The sequence below is a fragment of the Somniosus microcephalus genome, chromosome 12 (genome assembly GCF_052327205.1).
Source record: "Somniosus microcephalus isolate GS21.2 chromosome 12, FLI_Smic_1.0, whole genome shotgun sequence".
Lineage (NCBI taxonomy): Eukaryota > Metazoa > Chordata > Chondrichthyes > Squaliformes > Somniosidae > Somniosus > Somniosus microcephalus.
The window spans coordinates 226650630-226666959 of record NC_140998.1 but is presented as its reverse complement, the minus strand read 5'-3'; the positions used below and the strand labels follow the sequence as shown (position 1 = coordinate 226666959).

At 47.5% G+C, this 16330-nt stretch overlaps 1 protein-coding gene across 1 annotated transcript in view; it reads left to right on the top strand.

The window, feature by feature from the left end:
* Positions 1–16330, top strand: part of LOC147110219 (rap guanine nucleotide exchange factor 2-like) — a 148960-nt gene that overhangs the window by 94601 nt on the left and 38029 nt on the right. The window contains exon 18 of the mRNA XM_086002496.1: positions 11402–11554. Coding sequence (XP_085858622.1) covers positions 11402–11554 — 153 coding nt within the window. The remainder of the gene's footprint in view (positions 1–11401; positions 11555–16330) is intronic.

The following is a 16330-nucleotide window of genomic DNA, read 5'->3' as shown; positions in this document are numbered from 1 at the left end:
GTGTGACCCCCCCGGCCCACAGCTGCGTGACCCCCCTGGCCCACAGCTGCGTGACCCCCCTGGCCCACAGCTACGTCATCCCTCTGGCCCACAGCTGCGTGACCCCCCCTTGACCCACAGCTGTGTGACCCCCCTTGGCCCACGGCTGTGTGACCCCCCCTTGGCCCACAGCTGCGTGACCTCCCTGGCCTACAGCTGCGTGACCCCCCTTGGTCCACAGCTGCGTGACCCCCCTTGGCCCACAGCTGCGTGACCCCCCCGGCCCACAGCTGTGTGACCCCCTTGGTCCACAGCTGTGTGACCCCCCTTGGCCCACAGCTGCGTGACCCCCCCGGCCCACAGCTGTGTGACCCCCTTGGTCCACAGCTGCGTGACCCCCCTTGGCCCACAGCTGCGTGACACCCCCCCCCCCCGGCCCACAGCTGCGTAACCCCCCCCGGCCCACAGCTGCGTGACCCCCCTTGGCCCACAGCTGCGTGACCCCCCTTGGCCCACAGCGGCGTGACCCCCCTTGGCCCACAGCTGCGTGACCCCCCCTTGGCCCACAGCTGCGTGACCCCCCTGGCACACAGCTGTGTGACCCCCCTTGGCCCACAGCTGCGTGACCCCCCCTTGGCCCACAGCTGCGTGACCCCCCTGGCACACAGCTGTGTGACCCCCCCTTGGCCCACAGCTGCGTGACCCCCTGGCACACAGCTGCGTGACCCCCCTTGGCCCACAGCTGCGTGACCCCCCTTGGCCCACAGCTGCGTGACCCCCCTGGCACACAGCTGCGTGACCCCCCTTGGCCCACAGCTGCGTGACCCCCCTTGGCCCACAGCTGCGTGACCCCCCGGCACACAGCTGCGTGACCCCCCCTTGGCCCACAGCTGCGCGACCCCCCCTTGGCCCACAGCTGCGTGACCCCCCTTGGCCCACAGCTGTGTGACCCCCCTTGGTCCACAGCTGTGTGACACTCCTGGCCCACACGCATGTTCCCTACAGAGAAAAAAGATGGAAGCACAAAGAGAAAAATAAGTAAGGCTAAAACAGTAAATTGAAAAACTTTAAAATCGACCATAATATATGAATATGAAATTTAAGCCAATCAGGTGCAATTGTGACACCCAAGATATGAGGACAGGGGCATGTGCGATATGCACTATTTCTTATATATTTTGATGCAGAAGTATGGAGAATAGGTAGTTCACTGGGTTAGAAAACTGTCTTCACTCTGCTCAGGACGTATCTCTGAAGCGAGTACATGGCTGGAATTAAAAGCTCACTCTGGTACAGCTCACTGGGGCTCCAGTTCATTGTACCAGTTCAACAATGTTTTAAAAAGTAAAACTGAAAACTATATATTTTTTATTCCCCCTCAGGTGGAAGAAAAGATTTTTCAACCTTTTTTGTGTTAATTCCTTTCCACAACTTGTAAAACTAAAGGACAACTATTGTTTTACAAACTGTCCTTTGCAACTGTGAGTCTTGTGACCTGCAGCATGATGACATTGTTGCACGATATGTTACACTTCTGAAACAAAAACCGCAGGGACCAAAAATAAAAATCAAATCAACTAATACCAAAGCATTTGAAACAAAGCTGAATTGCAGCATGTTTCATTCCCCCATTCCAAGAAATACATATCTTTATAAGTGACAGCAAGTTAAGTGATTTAAAAATTGTCAGTTGGAATCTTGTTTTTTCAATGAAATCTGTACATATGTAATTTTTTTCTTCATTGGTATCTAGTAGCCAAGAGCAGAGGAGAAAAGAAAGCAGGGAAACTTTCAGATACATCTCCAGTTGCTCCCAGATCAGGGGCACAGCATCAGAAGCAGCAGCAGAAAGTAAATCAGGCCCTCCAGGTCCCAGCTGTATCACTGTATCCATCACACGAGAACGTGCAATTTAAAGACCTCCCTCCATTTGGTAATAACATTTTAAAGAATAATTTGCTGCTCTGCTTTTGAACTAAGCGTTTGCTCTTTCCCTTCCACAAAGTGTGCTTGAAAAATAACCTGTCTGAAGAGCCATTTCAGTAAAATATCAAGTGCGTTTGTTCCAAAGACTTGTGAATTTGAATATCTTTTCTTTACAATTGTATATTTGTTCAGTATTATTTTGCTTTGTATGTGTTGAAATGAACAGGGTTACTTTAACTGCATTGCTACTCCAATTTCTGTCCTTCAGGTACCCATTCTCCTCAAGCTTTGAAGAAAATTCTGTCCTTGTCTGACGAAGCAAATTTGGATCGAAATAAAAAGCAGGCAGAAGATACTATATCAAACACATCATCCCAGCTGTCGTCTCCTCCTACATCTCCTCAGACCTCGCCAAGGAAAGGTAGCACCTTGGAAAGAAAATGCACCAGATCCAAAGATGTGCCCTTCCCAACCCTATGACAAAGCAGTGTATTTGCTAATGTGCTGTGGTACAAATACTGATAGGATTTGAGATTTCCAATCTGCTACAAGCAAATTTTTTCGTCTGCTTAGCCCATATGCCCAAATCTGTCGCATCACTCCCCTCTAGTGGTTATTCATATGTTATGTGCATTACCATGTCAATGGAAGAAGTGTGGTGTTTGCTAGTTTTAAGCAGCCCGATGCCGATCTTGCTCAAAACAGAAAGGAGCTCTGTTAAGTCCATGAATGATTGAGACACGGACTAGCAGGAGAGAAACAAACAAGTCTTTACTGGTGAAAGGCATAAACGAAACTAACCAACAGAGGCTCTCTAGCGCCTTTTATACAGGGGTGGTCACTGCCGGTATTGCAGTCTGAGACCAGTTATTCTCTTAAAGGTACATACACAACAATTCCTCCCCTTTTAGATAAACAGTACATAACATTCATTTAACACTAATGATAACGAATTACAATCACAATTACTGTTGCTAGATACATTGGTTAAGTTTAAGCAATTATAAGTTCAGTCTTTGAGGAGGCTTCCTGATTCTGTCTGGGTAACGCCTCTTTGGAGTATCAGGTTCTTCTGGCAATGTTGAGTTGGAATCAATGTCGTCGTTTGGTTCATCTGCTTCCAATATTACCGGTTCTGCGGTAGCTGCAATTGGAACGTCGATTTCATTACCAGGTGTATCAGATCGTGGTGTGGAGTTGACGTTGGTCAGCATGGCGTCTTACAATGCTCTCCCCAACGTCCACGGTATACATGAGAGGTCCTTGTCGTGTACAAATCGTTCCTGGCTGCCATTTCTCAGTGCGGTAGTCCCGGGCCAAAACTGGTTGACCTATCTTAAAACTCCTGGTCGGCCTTTCATTCATATTCTGAAACTGCCTGTTCTCCACATCTCTTCGGACGTTTGGCTTAACCAAATCCAAGCGGCATCGTAGTCTTCGATTGAAGAACATCATGGCTGGAGTTTGGTTGGTAACCGCATGTGTCGCATTCCGGTAGGCAAACAAGAAGTTGTCCACCTTGTGTTGTAGGGGTATATCTTCATTACACATTGCCTTGATAGCCTTCTTGAATGTTTGGACAAACCTCTCGGCCAATCCATTAGTTGCTGGATGATATGGGGCAGATGTGTAATGCTTAACACCATTGTTCTTTAAGAACCTCCGGAACTCTTCAGACACAAACTGTGGTCCATTGTCAGAGCAAATCTGTTCAGGCAGCCCATTCCTGGCGAATATGGTTCGTAAAACTGCGATAGCTTTTTCCGTGGTGGTTGAGGACATTTTTATTACCTCTGGCCACTTTGAATGTGCATCCACCGCAATTAAAAACATCGAGTCCATGAAGGGACCAGCAAAATCAATGTGCACCCTTTGCCATGGAGATGAGGGCCACTCCCATGGATGCAGAGGAGCTTGTGGTGGGGCGTTTTGGACCTTCTGGCATCCTGCACAGCTCTTGGTCATCTCTTCGATTTCTCTATCGATTCCCGGCCACCACACAAACGCTCTGGCTAAGCTCTTCACTTTTACCCCACCCAGATGACCCTCATGAAGCTCATTGAGCACTCTATCCGTCAACTTAGGTGGAATTACTACTCTGGATCCACACATCAAGGTTCCTCTGCACACTGACAGCTGTTCTCTTCTTGACGAAAATGCTGGCAGCAGTGGTTCGCCATGTGCTGGCCATCCCTTCACCGTTAAATCATAGACCCGTGATAGTGTCGGGTCATTCCGTATTTCCTTTTCTATGTTTGCATTCGTCACAGGGAGACATTCGACTATGGTCGAGTGGAATAACTCCATTGGATCCACTGCAAGGTCTTCTTCTTCCACCGTCGGCAACGGTAGACGTGACAATCCATCAGCATTTCCATGCTGTTTAGTTCCCCTGTACTCGATGTCATATTGGTGTGCCCCTAGGAAAAGGGACCATCTCTGCAGCCGTTGTGCTGTCATTATCGGTACGCCCTTCTGAGGGTTGAAAATGGAGACAAGAGGTTGATGATCGGTTAATAGAGTAAATTTTTGACCGTGCAGATAGTGATTGAACTTCTTCACCCCCCACACTAGGCTGAGGGCCTCTCTGTCAATCTGGGCGTAGTTACGCTCGGCAGAAGTTAACGAGCGTGACACAAAAGCTATCGGCCTCTCCAAACCATCAAGGAATTTATGTGACAGTACCGCCCCAATGCCGTAGGGAGACGCATCACATGCCAGCCTGATTGGCAGTGCTGGGTTGTAGTGAGCCAATACTTCCTTCGAAGTGATTAAGTCCTTACTCTTCTGAAAAGCACGTTTACAATCATCGCTCCATTTCCATGCTACCCCCGTTCGTAGCAGGGCGTTCAGTGGATGCAGAATTGTCGACAAATTCGGCAAAAACTTATGATAGTAATTCACCAACCCGAGGAATGACCTCAGTTGCGACACATTTTCAGGCGCTGGGGCCTTAACAACCGCTTCAATTTTGTCAGGGGACTTATGTAACCCCTCTTCATCAATCATGTGGCCACAATACGATATCTGTTTCTTAAAAAATTCGCACTTGGGGCGGTTGGCTCGCAGCCCATGTTCCCGTAGTCTAGTGAGCACCTGTTCTAGGTTGTTAAGGTGTTCACTGTCATCTTCACCTGTTACAAGGATGTCGTCCAAGTAACACTGAGTCCCCAGAATCCCTTGCAGGACTTGTTCCATCGCTCTTTGCCATATCGCCGGAGCTGATGCTACTCCGAATACCAATCGATGATATTGGTAAAGACCTTTGTGAGTGTTTATCGTGAGATACTTCCTAGAGGACTCTTCAACCTCCATCTGCAAATATGCTTGTGCTAGGTCAATTTTTGTAAAACGCTTCCCTCCAGACAGTGAGGCGAAGATGTCTTCTATCCTTGGAAGAGGATATTGTACTGTGTGAAGGACAGGGTTCACCGTCACCTTGAAATCCCCACAGATGCAAATCTTCCTTGGCTCTCCGGACTTATTGCTTAACGTTTTTTTCATGACAGGAACGATGGGTGTCGCCCACTTGCTCCAGTCGACCTTAGACAACACGCCCGCCTTCTCCAGATTCTCTAGCTCTGCCTCGACGGCTGGACGAATTGCATATGGTACCGGTCTCGCTTTGAAAAACTTGGGAACTGCATTCTCTTCTATTTTTAACGAGGCGGTTACGCCTTTAAGCGTGCCCAGTTCTTGTTGAAATACCTCTTTGGCGTTAGCTAAGATTGTTGACAATCGTCCAGGAGTGACGTCTTCATCTTTTTTACCGTCCACCGTCATTGCATGAATGGAATGCCAATCTAAGTTTATCTTCCTGATCCATTCCCGTCCCAATAACGGTGGTCCACCATTTGGCAGTATGTAGAGATACAATTTCCGTATTTTCTTGCCATTGTATTCGACAGGCACCCTTATTTTTCCTCTGGGGTATACTTTTTGCCCCGTATACGTCGTCAAGACGATGGATGTCTCTCTCAAGGGTATGTGTGAAAATAGCCGCTCATAGTCTCGTCGATTCATGACGGTTAGCGCTGATCCTGTATCCAATTCCATTTTAACTTGGGACCCTGCTATTGTGAGGGTGACCCAAATGGTTCGGTGATCCTCTTTTGCGATTACATTGTGAAGTTTGAGACAGCTTAATCTCCTGTTCTCGGATTCACTATCGCTCATCTGGTCTTCGGAACTACTGGTCGTCATCTTTTGTACTTTCTTGTACGGTTCCTTAGTAGCCTTTTTGTTGTCGCTGGTCATCTTCCCAGACCTACAAACTCGTGCAATGTGTCCAATCTTCCCGCATTGTCTGCATATTTTGTCTTTGGACCAGCAGTCCTTCTGGTCATGGTTAGTTCTGCCGCAGCGATAACATTTTGCAAATCCCCGTGTCATTTCGTGGGTGCTGTATTCCTGTGGTTTTTGTTGAATTTCTGCAGCTCCCCTGGCTGCTGCTTCATACGATACTGCCACGCTGAAAGCCTTATCTAGCGTCAGCTCTTTTTCTGCGAGTAACTTCTTCTGTGTTCCTTCACTCAGGAGTCCACAGACAAATTTGTCCCGTAGGGTATCTGCCAGTCCTGCTCCGAACTGGCAGTGCTTTGATAGCTTGTGTAGTTCCGTAAGATACTCAGCATTGCTCTCATCTTTGTGCTGAGTTCTCCTGTGGAATTTAAATCTTTCTGCTATCAACAGCGGTGCAGGGTTTAAGTGCTCCTGTAGAACAGCAACAATTTCGTTAAAACTCTTCGCCTTCGGTTTGGCTGGAGTAATCAGATCCCGCAATAGACCGTACGTTCTAGTGCCCATTACGTTCAGCAATATTGATGCCTTTTTCCCCTCCGCTATTTAATTTGCCTCGAAATGTACCTCGACACTTTCCACATACGTGGTCCAGTCCTCTAATGTATTATCAAAAGCAGTGATACAGCCAGTCTTCGGCATCTTGCAAATCTAAAATGGCGCCTCCCGCGCTTTGCCTTCTTCTCTGATTTAACAAAATGGCGCCTCCCGTGCTTTTCCTTCTTCCCCGCTGTTGTTAGCGCTGCTTTCCACGGTTTCTTGTGCGTATTCTTTTTCTTTTATTATTCTCCCGTCGTGGAGCGGGCCCTCTGGAACACTTCCCTCCCTCTTCTGAGGTCCGAACACTGCCCAGCTTCGAAACACCGGCCGCGCCCTGTATGCTCCACCCTCTCTCTCTCCTTGCTTCCCGACTCGCTGCCCGGCCCCGCTGCAGCCCAGGAAGGATCAGAGCACTACCTGCCACCAGCCCGATTAGCTGGGAAACCACGGACCGAGGAACCCAGCCTGGCTCTGGAAAGTCACTCCTGCAAAGCCTTGAACCCGATGATTGATGGTCGACGCCCGTTCCTCGAGTTTCAATGGACTCTTTTTTTTTCTTCCGACCTTCAACGTCGTCGGAGCTGCTGCTGAGTTGCAGGTAAGTTCTTTCTAACTCGTCGCCAGTGTTAAGCCCGTGAATGATTGAGACACGGACTAGCAGGAGAGAAACAAACAGGTCTTTACTGGTGAAAGGCATAAACGAAACTAACCAACAGAGGCTCTCTAGCGCCTTTTATACAGGGGTGGTCACTGCCGGTATTGCAGTCTGAGACCAGTTATTCTCTTAAAGGTACATACACAACAAGCTCCTCATAGTAGCGTATGATGATAAACATGGCTGTACTGACAAATAGCAAAACTGTTTTACAATAACGTTTTACATTAAACACACTATTATTCTTAATTATTGCAGTATTAAGAATACCATAACATGCATTTACACACATCCAATAATATTATCTCTAATACAGCTGACTCCAGGTGCTTTGTAAATTTAATTCGTTGGAATGGTGTAAATAATTCAGCTGTTTTTTTCGCCTCGTAGAAATAGTTTAAATTGCCACAGATACATTTACTTCATGTTGAAAATTTGAACCTCTTCATTTCAAACTGCAACTGACCAGCATGGCACTCAACTCCCATTGTAAATTGGGAAAAAGTCCTGTTTCTCCTGTTGCTATTTGTTGGCTCAGGTCTTGTACTGCATAATTACATGACCTTGGGATACCATTAATGTTGAAATATTTTGCCACCATCGCTGCATTGACTAATAGCTGCTTAGCTAACTAATGTAGCACGATAGAATCTAGTGTTTCACTAGTGAGTTAGACGATCTTTTAATTCAGTCTGTATATTTCTGTATGGAAGGATTCAATATGTACTTGAATGAAACCATCATCTCACCAGTAACATGGAACACATTATCAATAGGAATTAGACTGAATCTCCACAAGAACACAATGGAAAGCTGTCCAGTGCTGCTTTCAGGATGTTGAAAAACATTAGATAAACGACTTTTTCCATTTTTAAGAATTCTGACCTCTCCCAAGCTGTACCTCATTCAATAAGCAGTGCTTATATTTTTCACTGTTATGTAATTAAAGATTACTCTTAAACTACAGACTGACTCCAGATATTCACCAGAGTACATGACTGTGAAAATGAGCACTCTCCTTTCAGTAATGTTTACTTCATACCTTTTTATGAATATTTTATCCTTTTTCATATTTTTCATTTGTTGCTTTTAATACAAGTGTTAAAATTGGTAGTATACAGATAACGTCCAGTATGAGGGCATGTCATTTAACAGTGTAGGCCTTAACCCATGCCAGGATATGGCTGTATCTGATGCCAGTGTTGTAGCTGTACTGGAACAGCTTGGCTAGAGGTGCAGCTAGTTCTGGAGCACAAGTCTTCAGCACGACAGCCGGGATGTTGTCGGGGCCCATAGCCTTTGCTGTATCCAGTGCGCTCAGTCATTTCTTGATATCACGTGGAGTGAATCAAATTGGCTGAAGACTGGCTTCGGTGATGGTGAGGCCCTCAGGAGGAGGCCGATATGGATCATCCACTCAGCACTTCTGGCTGAAGATGGTTGCAAATGCTTCAGCCATGTCTTTTGCACTCACGTACTGGGCTCCACCATCATTGAGGATGGGGATATTCATGGAGCCTCCTACTCCCGTTAGTTGTTTAATGGTCCACCATATTCACGACTGGATGTGGCAGGACAGCAGAGCTTTGACCTGATCTGTTGTTTGTGGGATCGCTTAGCCCTGTCTATGGCATTCTGCTTCTGCTTTTTAGCATGCAGTCCTGTGTTGCAGCTTCCCCAGGTTGGCACCTCATTTTTAGGTATGCCTGGTGCTGCTCCTGCACTCCTCATTGAACCAGGGTTGGTCCCCCGGCTTGATGGTAATGGTAGAGTGAGGAATATGCCGGGCCATGAGTTTACAGTTTGTGGTGGAATACAATTCTGCTGCTGCCCCACAGCGCCTGGCTCACAGCTGTGTGACCCCCCCGGCCCACAGCTGCGTGACCCCCCTGGCCCACAGCTACGTCATCCCTCTGGCCCACAGCTGCGTGACCCCCCCTTGACCCACAGCTGTGTGACCCCCCTTGGCCCACGGCTGTGTGACCCCCCCTTGGCCCACAGCTGCGTGACCTCCCTGGCCTACAGCTGCGTGACCCCCCTTGGTCCACAGCTGCGTGACCCCCCTTGGCCCACAGCTGCGTGACCCCCCCGGCCCACAGCTGTGTGACCCCCTTGGTCCACAGCTGTGTGACCCCCCTTGGCCCACAGCTGCGTGACCCCCCCGGCCCACAGCTGTGTGACCCCCTTGGTCCACAGCTGCGTGACCCCCCTTGGCCCACAGCTGCGTGACACCCCCCCCCCCGGCCCACAGCTGCGTAACCCCCCCCGGCCCACAGCTGCGTGACCCCCCTTGGCCCACAGCTGCGTGACCCCCCTTGGCCCACAGCGGCGTGACCCCCCTTGGCCCACAGCTGCGTGACCCCCCCTTGGCCCACAGCTGCGTGACCCCCCTGGCACACAGCTGCGTGACCCCCCTTGGCCCACAGCTGCGTGACCCCCCCTTGGCCCACAGCTGCGTGACCCCCCTGGCACACAGCTGTGTGACCCCCCCTTGGCCCACAGCTGCGTGACCCCCTGGCACACAGCTGCGTGACCCCCCTTGGCCCACAGCTGCGTGACCCCCCTTGGCCCACAGCTGCGTGACCCCCCTGGCACACAGCTGCGTGACCCCCCTTGGCCCACAGCTGCGTGACCCCCCTTGGCCCACAGCTGCGTGACCCCCCGGCACACAGCTGCGTGACCCCCCCTTGGCCCACAGCTGCGCGACCCCCCCTTGGCCCACAGCTGCGTGACCCCCCTTGGCCCACAGCTGTGTGACCCCCCTTGGTCCACAGCTGTGTGACACTCCTGGCCCACACGCATGTTCCCTACAGAGAAAAAAGATGGAAGCACAAAGAGAAAAATAAGTAAGGCTAAAACAGTAAATTGAAAAACTTTAAAATCGACCATAATATATGAATATGAAATTTAAGCCAATCAGGTGCAATTGTGACACCCAAGATATGAGGACAGGGGCATGTGCGATATGCACTATTTCTTATATATTTTGATGCAGAAGTATGGAGAATAGGTAGTTCACTGGGTTAGAAAACTGTCTTCACTCTGCTCAGGACGTATCTCTGAAGCGAGTACATGGCTGGAATTAAAAGCTCACTCTGGTACAGCTCACTGGGGCTCCAGTTCATTGTACCAGTTCAACAATGTTTTAAAAAGTAAAACTGAAAACTATATATTTTTTATTCCCCCTCAGGTGGAAGAAAAGATTTTTCAACCTTTTTTGTGTTAATTCCTTTCCACAACTTGTAAAACTAAAGGACAACTATTGTTTTACAAACTGTCCTTTGCAACTGTGAGTCTTGTGACCTGCAGCATGATGACATTGTTGCACGATATGTTACACTTCTGAAACAAAAACCGCAGGGACCAAAAATAAAAATCAAATCAACTAATACCAAAGCATTTGAAACAAAGCTGAATTGCAGCATGTTTCATTCCCCCATTCCAAGAAATACATATCTTTATAAGTGACAGCAAGTTAAGTGATTTAAAAATTGTCAGTTGGAATCTTGTTTTTTCAATGAAATCTGTACATATGTAATTTTTTTCTTCATTGGTATCTAGTAGCCAAGAGCAGAGGAGAAAAGAAAGCAGGGAAACTTTCAGATACATCTCCAGTTGCTCCCAGATCAGGGGCACAGCATCAGAAGCAGCAGCAGAAAGTAAATCAGGCCCTCCAGGTCCCAGCTGTATCACTGTATCCATCACACGAGAACGTGCAATTTAAAGACCTCCCTCCATTTGGTAATAACATTTTAAAGAATAATTTGCTGCTCTGCTTTTGAACTAAGCGTTTGCTCTTTCCCTTCCACAAAGTGTGCTTGAAAAATAACCTGTCTGAAGAGCCATTTCAGTAAAATATCAAGTGCGTTTGTTCCAAAGACTTGTGAATTTGAATATCTTTTCTTTACAATTGTATATTTGTTCAGTATTATTTTGCTTTGTATGTGTTGAAATGAACAGGGTTACTTTAACTGCATTGCTACTCCAATTTCTGTCCTTCAGGTACCCATTCTCCTCAAGCTTTGAAGAAAATTCTGTCCTTGTCTGAAGAAGCAAATTTGGATCGAAATAAAAAGCAGGCAGAAGATACAATATCAAACACATCGTCCCAGCTGTCGTCTCCTCCTACATCTCCTCAGACCTCGCCAAGGAAAGGTAGCATCTTAGAAAGAAAATGCACCAGACCCAAAGATGTGCCCTTCCCAAACCTATGAAAAAGCAGTGTATTTGCTAATGTGCTGTGGTACAAATACTGATAGGATTTGAGATTTCCAATCTGCTACAAGCAAATTTTTTCATCTGCTTAGCCCATATGCCCAAATCTGTCGCATCACTCCCCTCTAATGGTTATTCATATGTTATGTGCATTACCATGTCAATGGAAGAAGTGTGGTGTTTGCTAGTTTTAAGCAGCCCGATGCCTATCTTGCTCAAAACAGAAAGGAGCTCTGTTAAGTCCATGAATGATTGAGACACGGACTAGCAGGAGAGAGAGAAACAAGTCTTTACTGGTGAAAGGCATAAACGAAACAACCAACAGAGGCTCTCTAGCGCCTTTTATACAGGGGTGGTCACTGCCGGTATTGCAGTCTGAGACCAGTTATTCTCTTAAAGGTACATACACAACAATTCCTCCCCTTTTAGATAAACAGTACATAACATTCATTTAACACTAATGATAACGAATTACAATCACAATTACTGTTGCTAGATACATTGGTTAAGTTTAAGCAATTATAAGTTCAGTCTTTGAGGAGGCTTCCTGATTCTGTCTGGGTAACGCCTCTTTGGAGTATCAGGTTCTTCTGGCAATGTTGAGTTGGAATCAATGTCGTCGTTTGGTTCATCTGCTTCCAATATTACCGGTTCTGCGGTAGCTGCAATTGGAACGTCGATTTCATTACCAGGTGTATCAGATCGTGGTGTGGAGTTGACGTTGGTCAGCATGGCGTCTTACAATGCTCTCCCCAACGTCCACGGTATACATGAGAGGTCCTTGTCGTGTACAAATCGTTCCTGGCTGCCATTTCTCAGTGCGGTAGTCCCGGGCCAAAACTGGTTGACCTATCTTAAAACTCCTGGTCGGCCTTTCATTCATATTCTGAAACTGCCTGTTCTCCACATCTCTTCGGACGTTTGGCTTAACCAAATCCAAGCGGCATCGTAGTCTTCGATTGAAGAACATCATGGCTGGAGTTTGGTTGGTAACCGCATGTGTCGCATTCCGGTAGGCAAACAAGAAGTTGTCCACCTTGTGTTGTAGGGGTATATCTTCATTACACATTGCCTTGATAGCCTTCTTGAATGTTTGGACAAACCTCTCGGCCAATCCATTAGTTGCTGGATGATATGGGGCAGATGTGTAATGCTTAACACCATTGTTCTTTAAGAACCTCCGGAACTCTTCAGACACAAACTGTGGTCCATTGTCAGAGCAAATCTGTTCAGGCAGCCCATTCCTGGCGAATATGGTTCGTAAAACTGCGATAGCTTTTTCCGTGGTGGTTGAGGACATTTTTATTACCTCTGGCCACTTTGAATGTGCATCCACCGCAATTAAAAACATCGAGTCCATGAAGGGACCAGCAAAATCAATGTGCACCCTTTGCCATGGAGATGAGGGCCACTCCCATGGATGCAGAGGAGCTTGTGGTGGGGCGTTTTGGACCTTCTGGCATCCTGCACAGCTCTTGGTCATCTCTTCGATTTCTCTATCGATTCCCGGCCACCACACAAACGCTCTGGCTAAGCTCTTCACTTTTACCCCACCCAGATGACCCTCATGAAGCTCATTGAGCACTCTATCCGTCAACTTAGGTGGAATTACTACTCTGGATCCACACATCAAGGTTCCTCTGCACACTGACAGCTGTTCTCTTCTTGACGAAAATGCTGGCAGCAGTGGTTCGCCATGTGCTGGCCATCCCTTCACCGTTAAATCATAGACCCGTGATAGTGTCGGGTCATTCCGTATTTCCTTTTCTATGTTTGCATTCGTCACAGGGAGACATTCGACTATGGTCGAGTGGAATAACTCCATTGGATCCACTGCAAGGTCTTCTTCTTCCACCGTCGGCAACGGTAGACGTGACAATCCATCAGCATTTCCATGCTGTTTAGTTCCCCTGTACTCGATGTCATATTGGTGTGCCCCTAGGAAAAGGGACCATCTCTGCAGCCGTTGTGCTGTCATTATCGGTACGCCCTTCTGAGGGTTGAAAATGGAGACAAGAGGTTGATGATCGGTTAGTAGAGTAAATTTTTGACCGTGCAGATAGTGATTGAACTTCTTCACCCCCCACACTAGGCTGAGGGCCTCTCTGTCAATCTGGGCGTAGTTACGCTCGGCAGAAGTTAACGAGCGTGACACAAAAGCTATCGGCCTCTCCAAACCATCAAGGAATTTATGTGACAGTACCGCCCCAATGCCGTAGGGAGACGCATCACATGCCAGCCTGATTGGCAGTGCTGGGTTGTAGTGAGCCAATACTTCCTTCGAAGTGATTAAGTCCTTACTCTTCTGAAAAGCACGTTTACAATCATCGCTCCATTTCCATGCTACCCCCGTTCGTAGCAGGGCGTTCAGTGGATGCAGAATTGTCGACAAATTCGGCAAAAACTTATGATAGTAATTCACCAACCCGAGGAATGACCTCAGTTGCGACACATTTTCAGGCGCTGGGGCCTTAACAACCGCTTCAATTTTGTCAGGGGACTTATGTAACCCCTCTTCATCAATCATGTGGCCACAATATGATATCTGTTTCTTAAAAAATTCGCACTTGGGGCGGTTGGCTCGCAGCCCATGTTCCCGTAGTCTAGTGAGCACCTGTTCTAGGTTGTTAAGGTGTTCACTGTCATCTTCACCTGTTACAAGGATGTCGTCCAAGTAACACTGAGTCCCCAGAATCCCTTGCAGGACTTGTTCCATCGCTCTTTGCCATATCGCCGGAGCTGATGCTACTCCGAATACCAATCGATGATATTGGTAAAGACCTTTGTGAGTGTTTATCGTGAGATACTTCCTAGAGGACTCTTCAACCTCCATCTGCAAATATGCTTGTGCTAGGTCAATTTTTGTAAAACGCTTCCCTCCAGACAGTGAGGCGAAGATGTCTTCTATCCTTGGAAGAGGATATTGTACTGTGTGAAGGACAGGGTTCACCGTCACCTTGAAATCCCCACAGATGCAAATCTTCCTTGGCTCTCCGGACTTATTGCTTAACGTTTTTTTCATGACAGGAACGATGGGTGTCGCCCACTTGCTCCAGTCGACCTTAGACAACACGCCCGCCTTCTCCAGATTCTCTAGCTCTGCCTCGACGGCTGGACGAATTGCATATGGTACCGGTCTCGCTTTGAAAAACTTGGGAACTGCATTCTCTTCTATTTTTAACGAGGCGGTTACGCCTTTAAGCGTGCCCAGTTCTTGTTGAAATACCTCTTTGGCGTTAGCTAAGATTGTTGACAATCGTCCAGGAGTGACGTCTTCATCTTTTTTACCGTCCACCGTCATTGCATGAATGGAATGCCAATCTAAGTTTATCTTCCTGATCCATTCCCGTCCCAATAACGGTGGTCCACCATTTGGCAGTATGTAGAGATACAATTTCCGTATTTTCTTGCCATTGTATTCGACAGGCACCCTTATTTTTCCTCTGGGGTATACTTTTTGCCCCGTATACGTCGTCAAGACGATGGATGTCTCTCTCAAGGGTATGTGTGAAAATAGCCGCTCATAGTCTCGTCGATTCATGACGGTTAGCGCTGATCCTGTATCCAATTCCATTTTAACTTGGGACCCTGCTATTGTGAGGGTGACCCAAATGGTTCGGTGATCCTCTTTTGCGATTACATTGTGAAGTTTGAGACAGCTTAATCTCCTGTTCTCGGATTCACTATCGCTCATCTGGTCTTCGGAACTACTGGTCGTCATCTTTTGTACTTTCTTGTACGGTTCCTTAGTAGCCTTTTTGTTGTCGCTGGTCATCTTCCCAGACCTACAAACTCGTGCAATGTGTCCAATCTTCCCGCATTGTCTGCATATTTTGTCTTTGGACCAGCAGTCCTTCTGGTCATGGTTAGTTCTGCCGCAGCGATAACATTTTGCAAATCCCCGTGTCATTTCGTGGGTGCTGTATTCCTGTGGTTTTTGTTGAATTTCTGCAGCTCCCCTGGCTGCTGCTTCATACGATACTGCCACGCTGAAAGCCTTATCTAGCGTCAGCTCTTTTTCTGCGAGTAACTTCTTCTGTGTTCCTTCACTCAGGAGTCCACAGACAAATTTGTCCCGTAGGGTATCTGCCAGTCCTGCTCCGAACTGGCAGTGCTTTGATAGCTTGTGTAGTTCCGTAAGATACTCAGCATTGCTCTCATCTTTGTGCTGAGTTCTCCTGTGGAATTTAAATCTTTCTGCTATCAACAGCGGTGCAGGGTTTAAGTGCTCCTGTAGAACAGCAACAATTTCGTTAAAACTCTTCGCCTTCGGTTTGGCTGGAGTAATCAGATCCCGCAATAGACCGTACGTTCTAGTGCCCATTACGTTCAGCAATATTGATGCCTTTTTCCCCTCCGCTATTTAATTTGCCTCGAAATGTACCTCGACACTTTCCACATACGTGGTCCAGTCCTCTAATGTATTATCAAAAGCAGTGATACAGCCAGTCTTCGGCATCTTGCAAATCTAAAATGGCGCCTCCCGCGCTTTGCCTTCTTCTCTGATTTAACAAAATGGCGCCTCCCGTGCTTTTCCTTCTTCCCCGCTGTTGTTAGCGCTGCTTTCCACGGTTTCTTGTGCGTATTCTTTTTCTTTTATTATTCTCCCGTCGTGGAGCGGGCCCTCTGGAACACTTCCCTCCCTCTTCTGAGGTCCGAACACTGCCCAGCTTCGAAACACCGGCCGCGCCCTGTATGCTCCACCCTCTCTCTCTC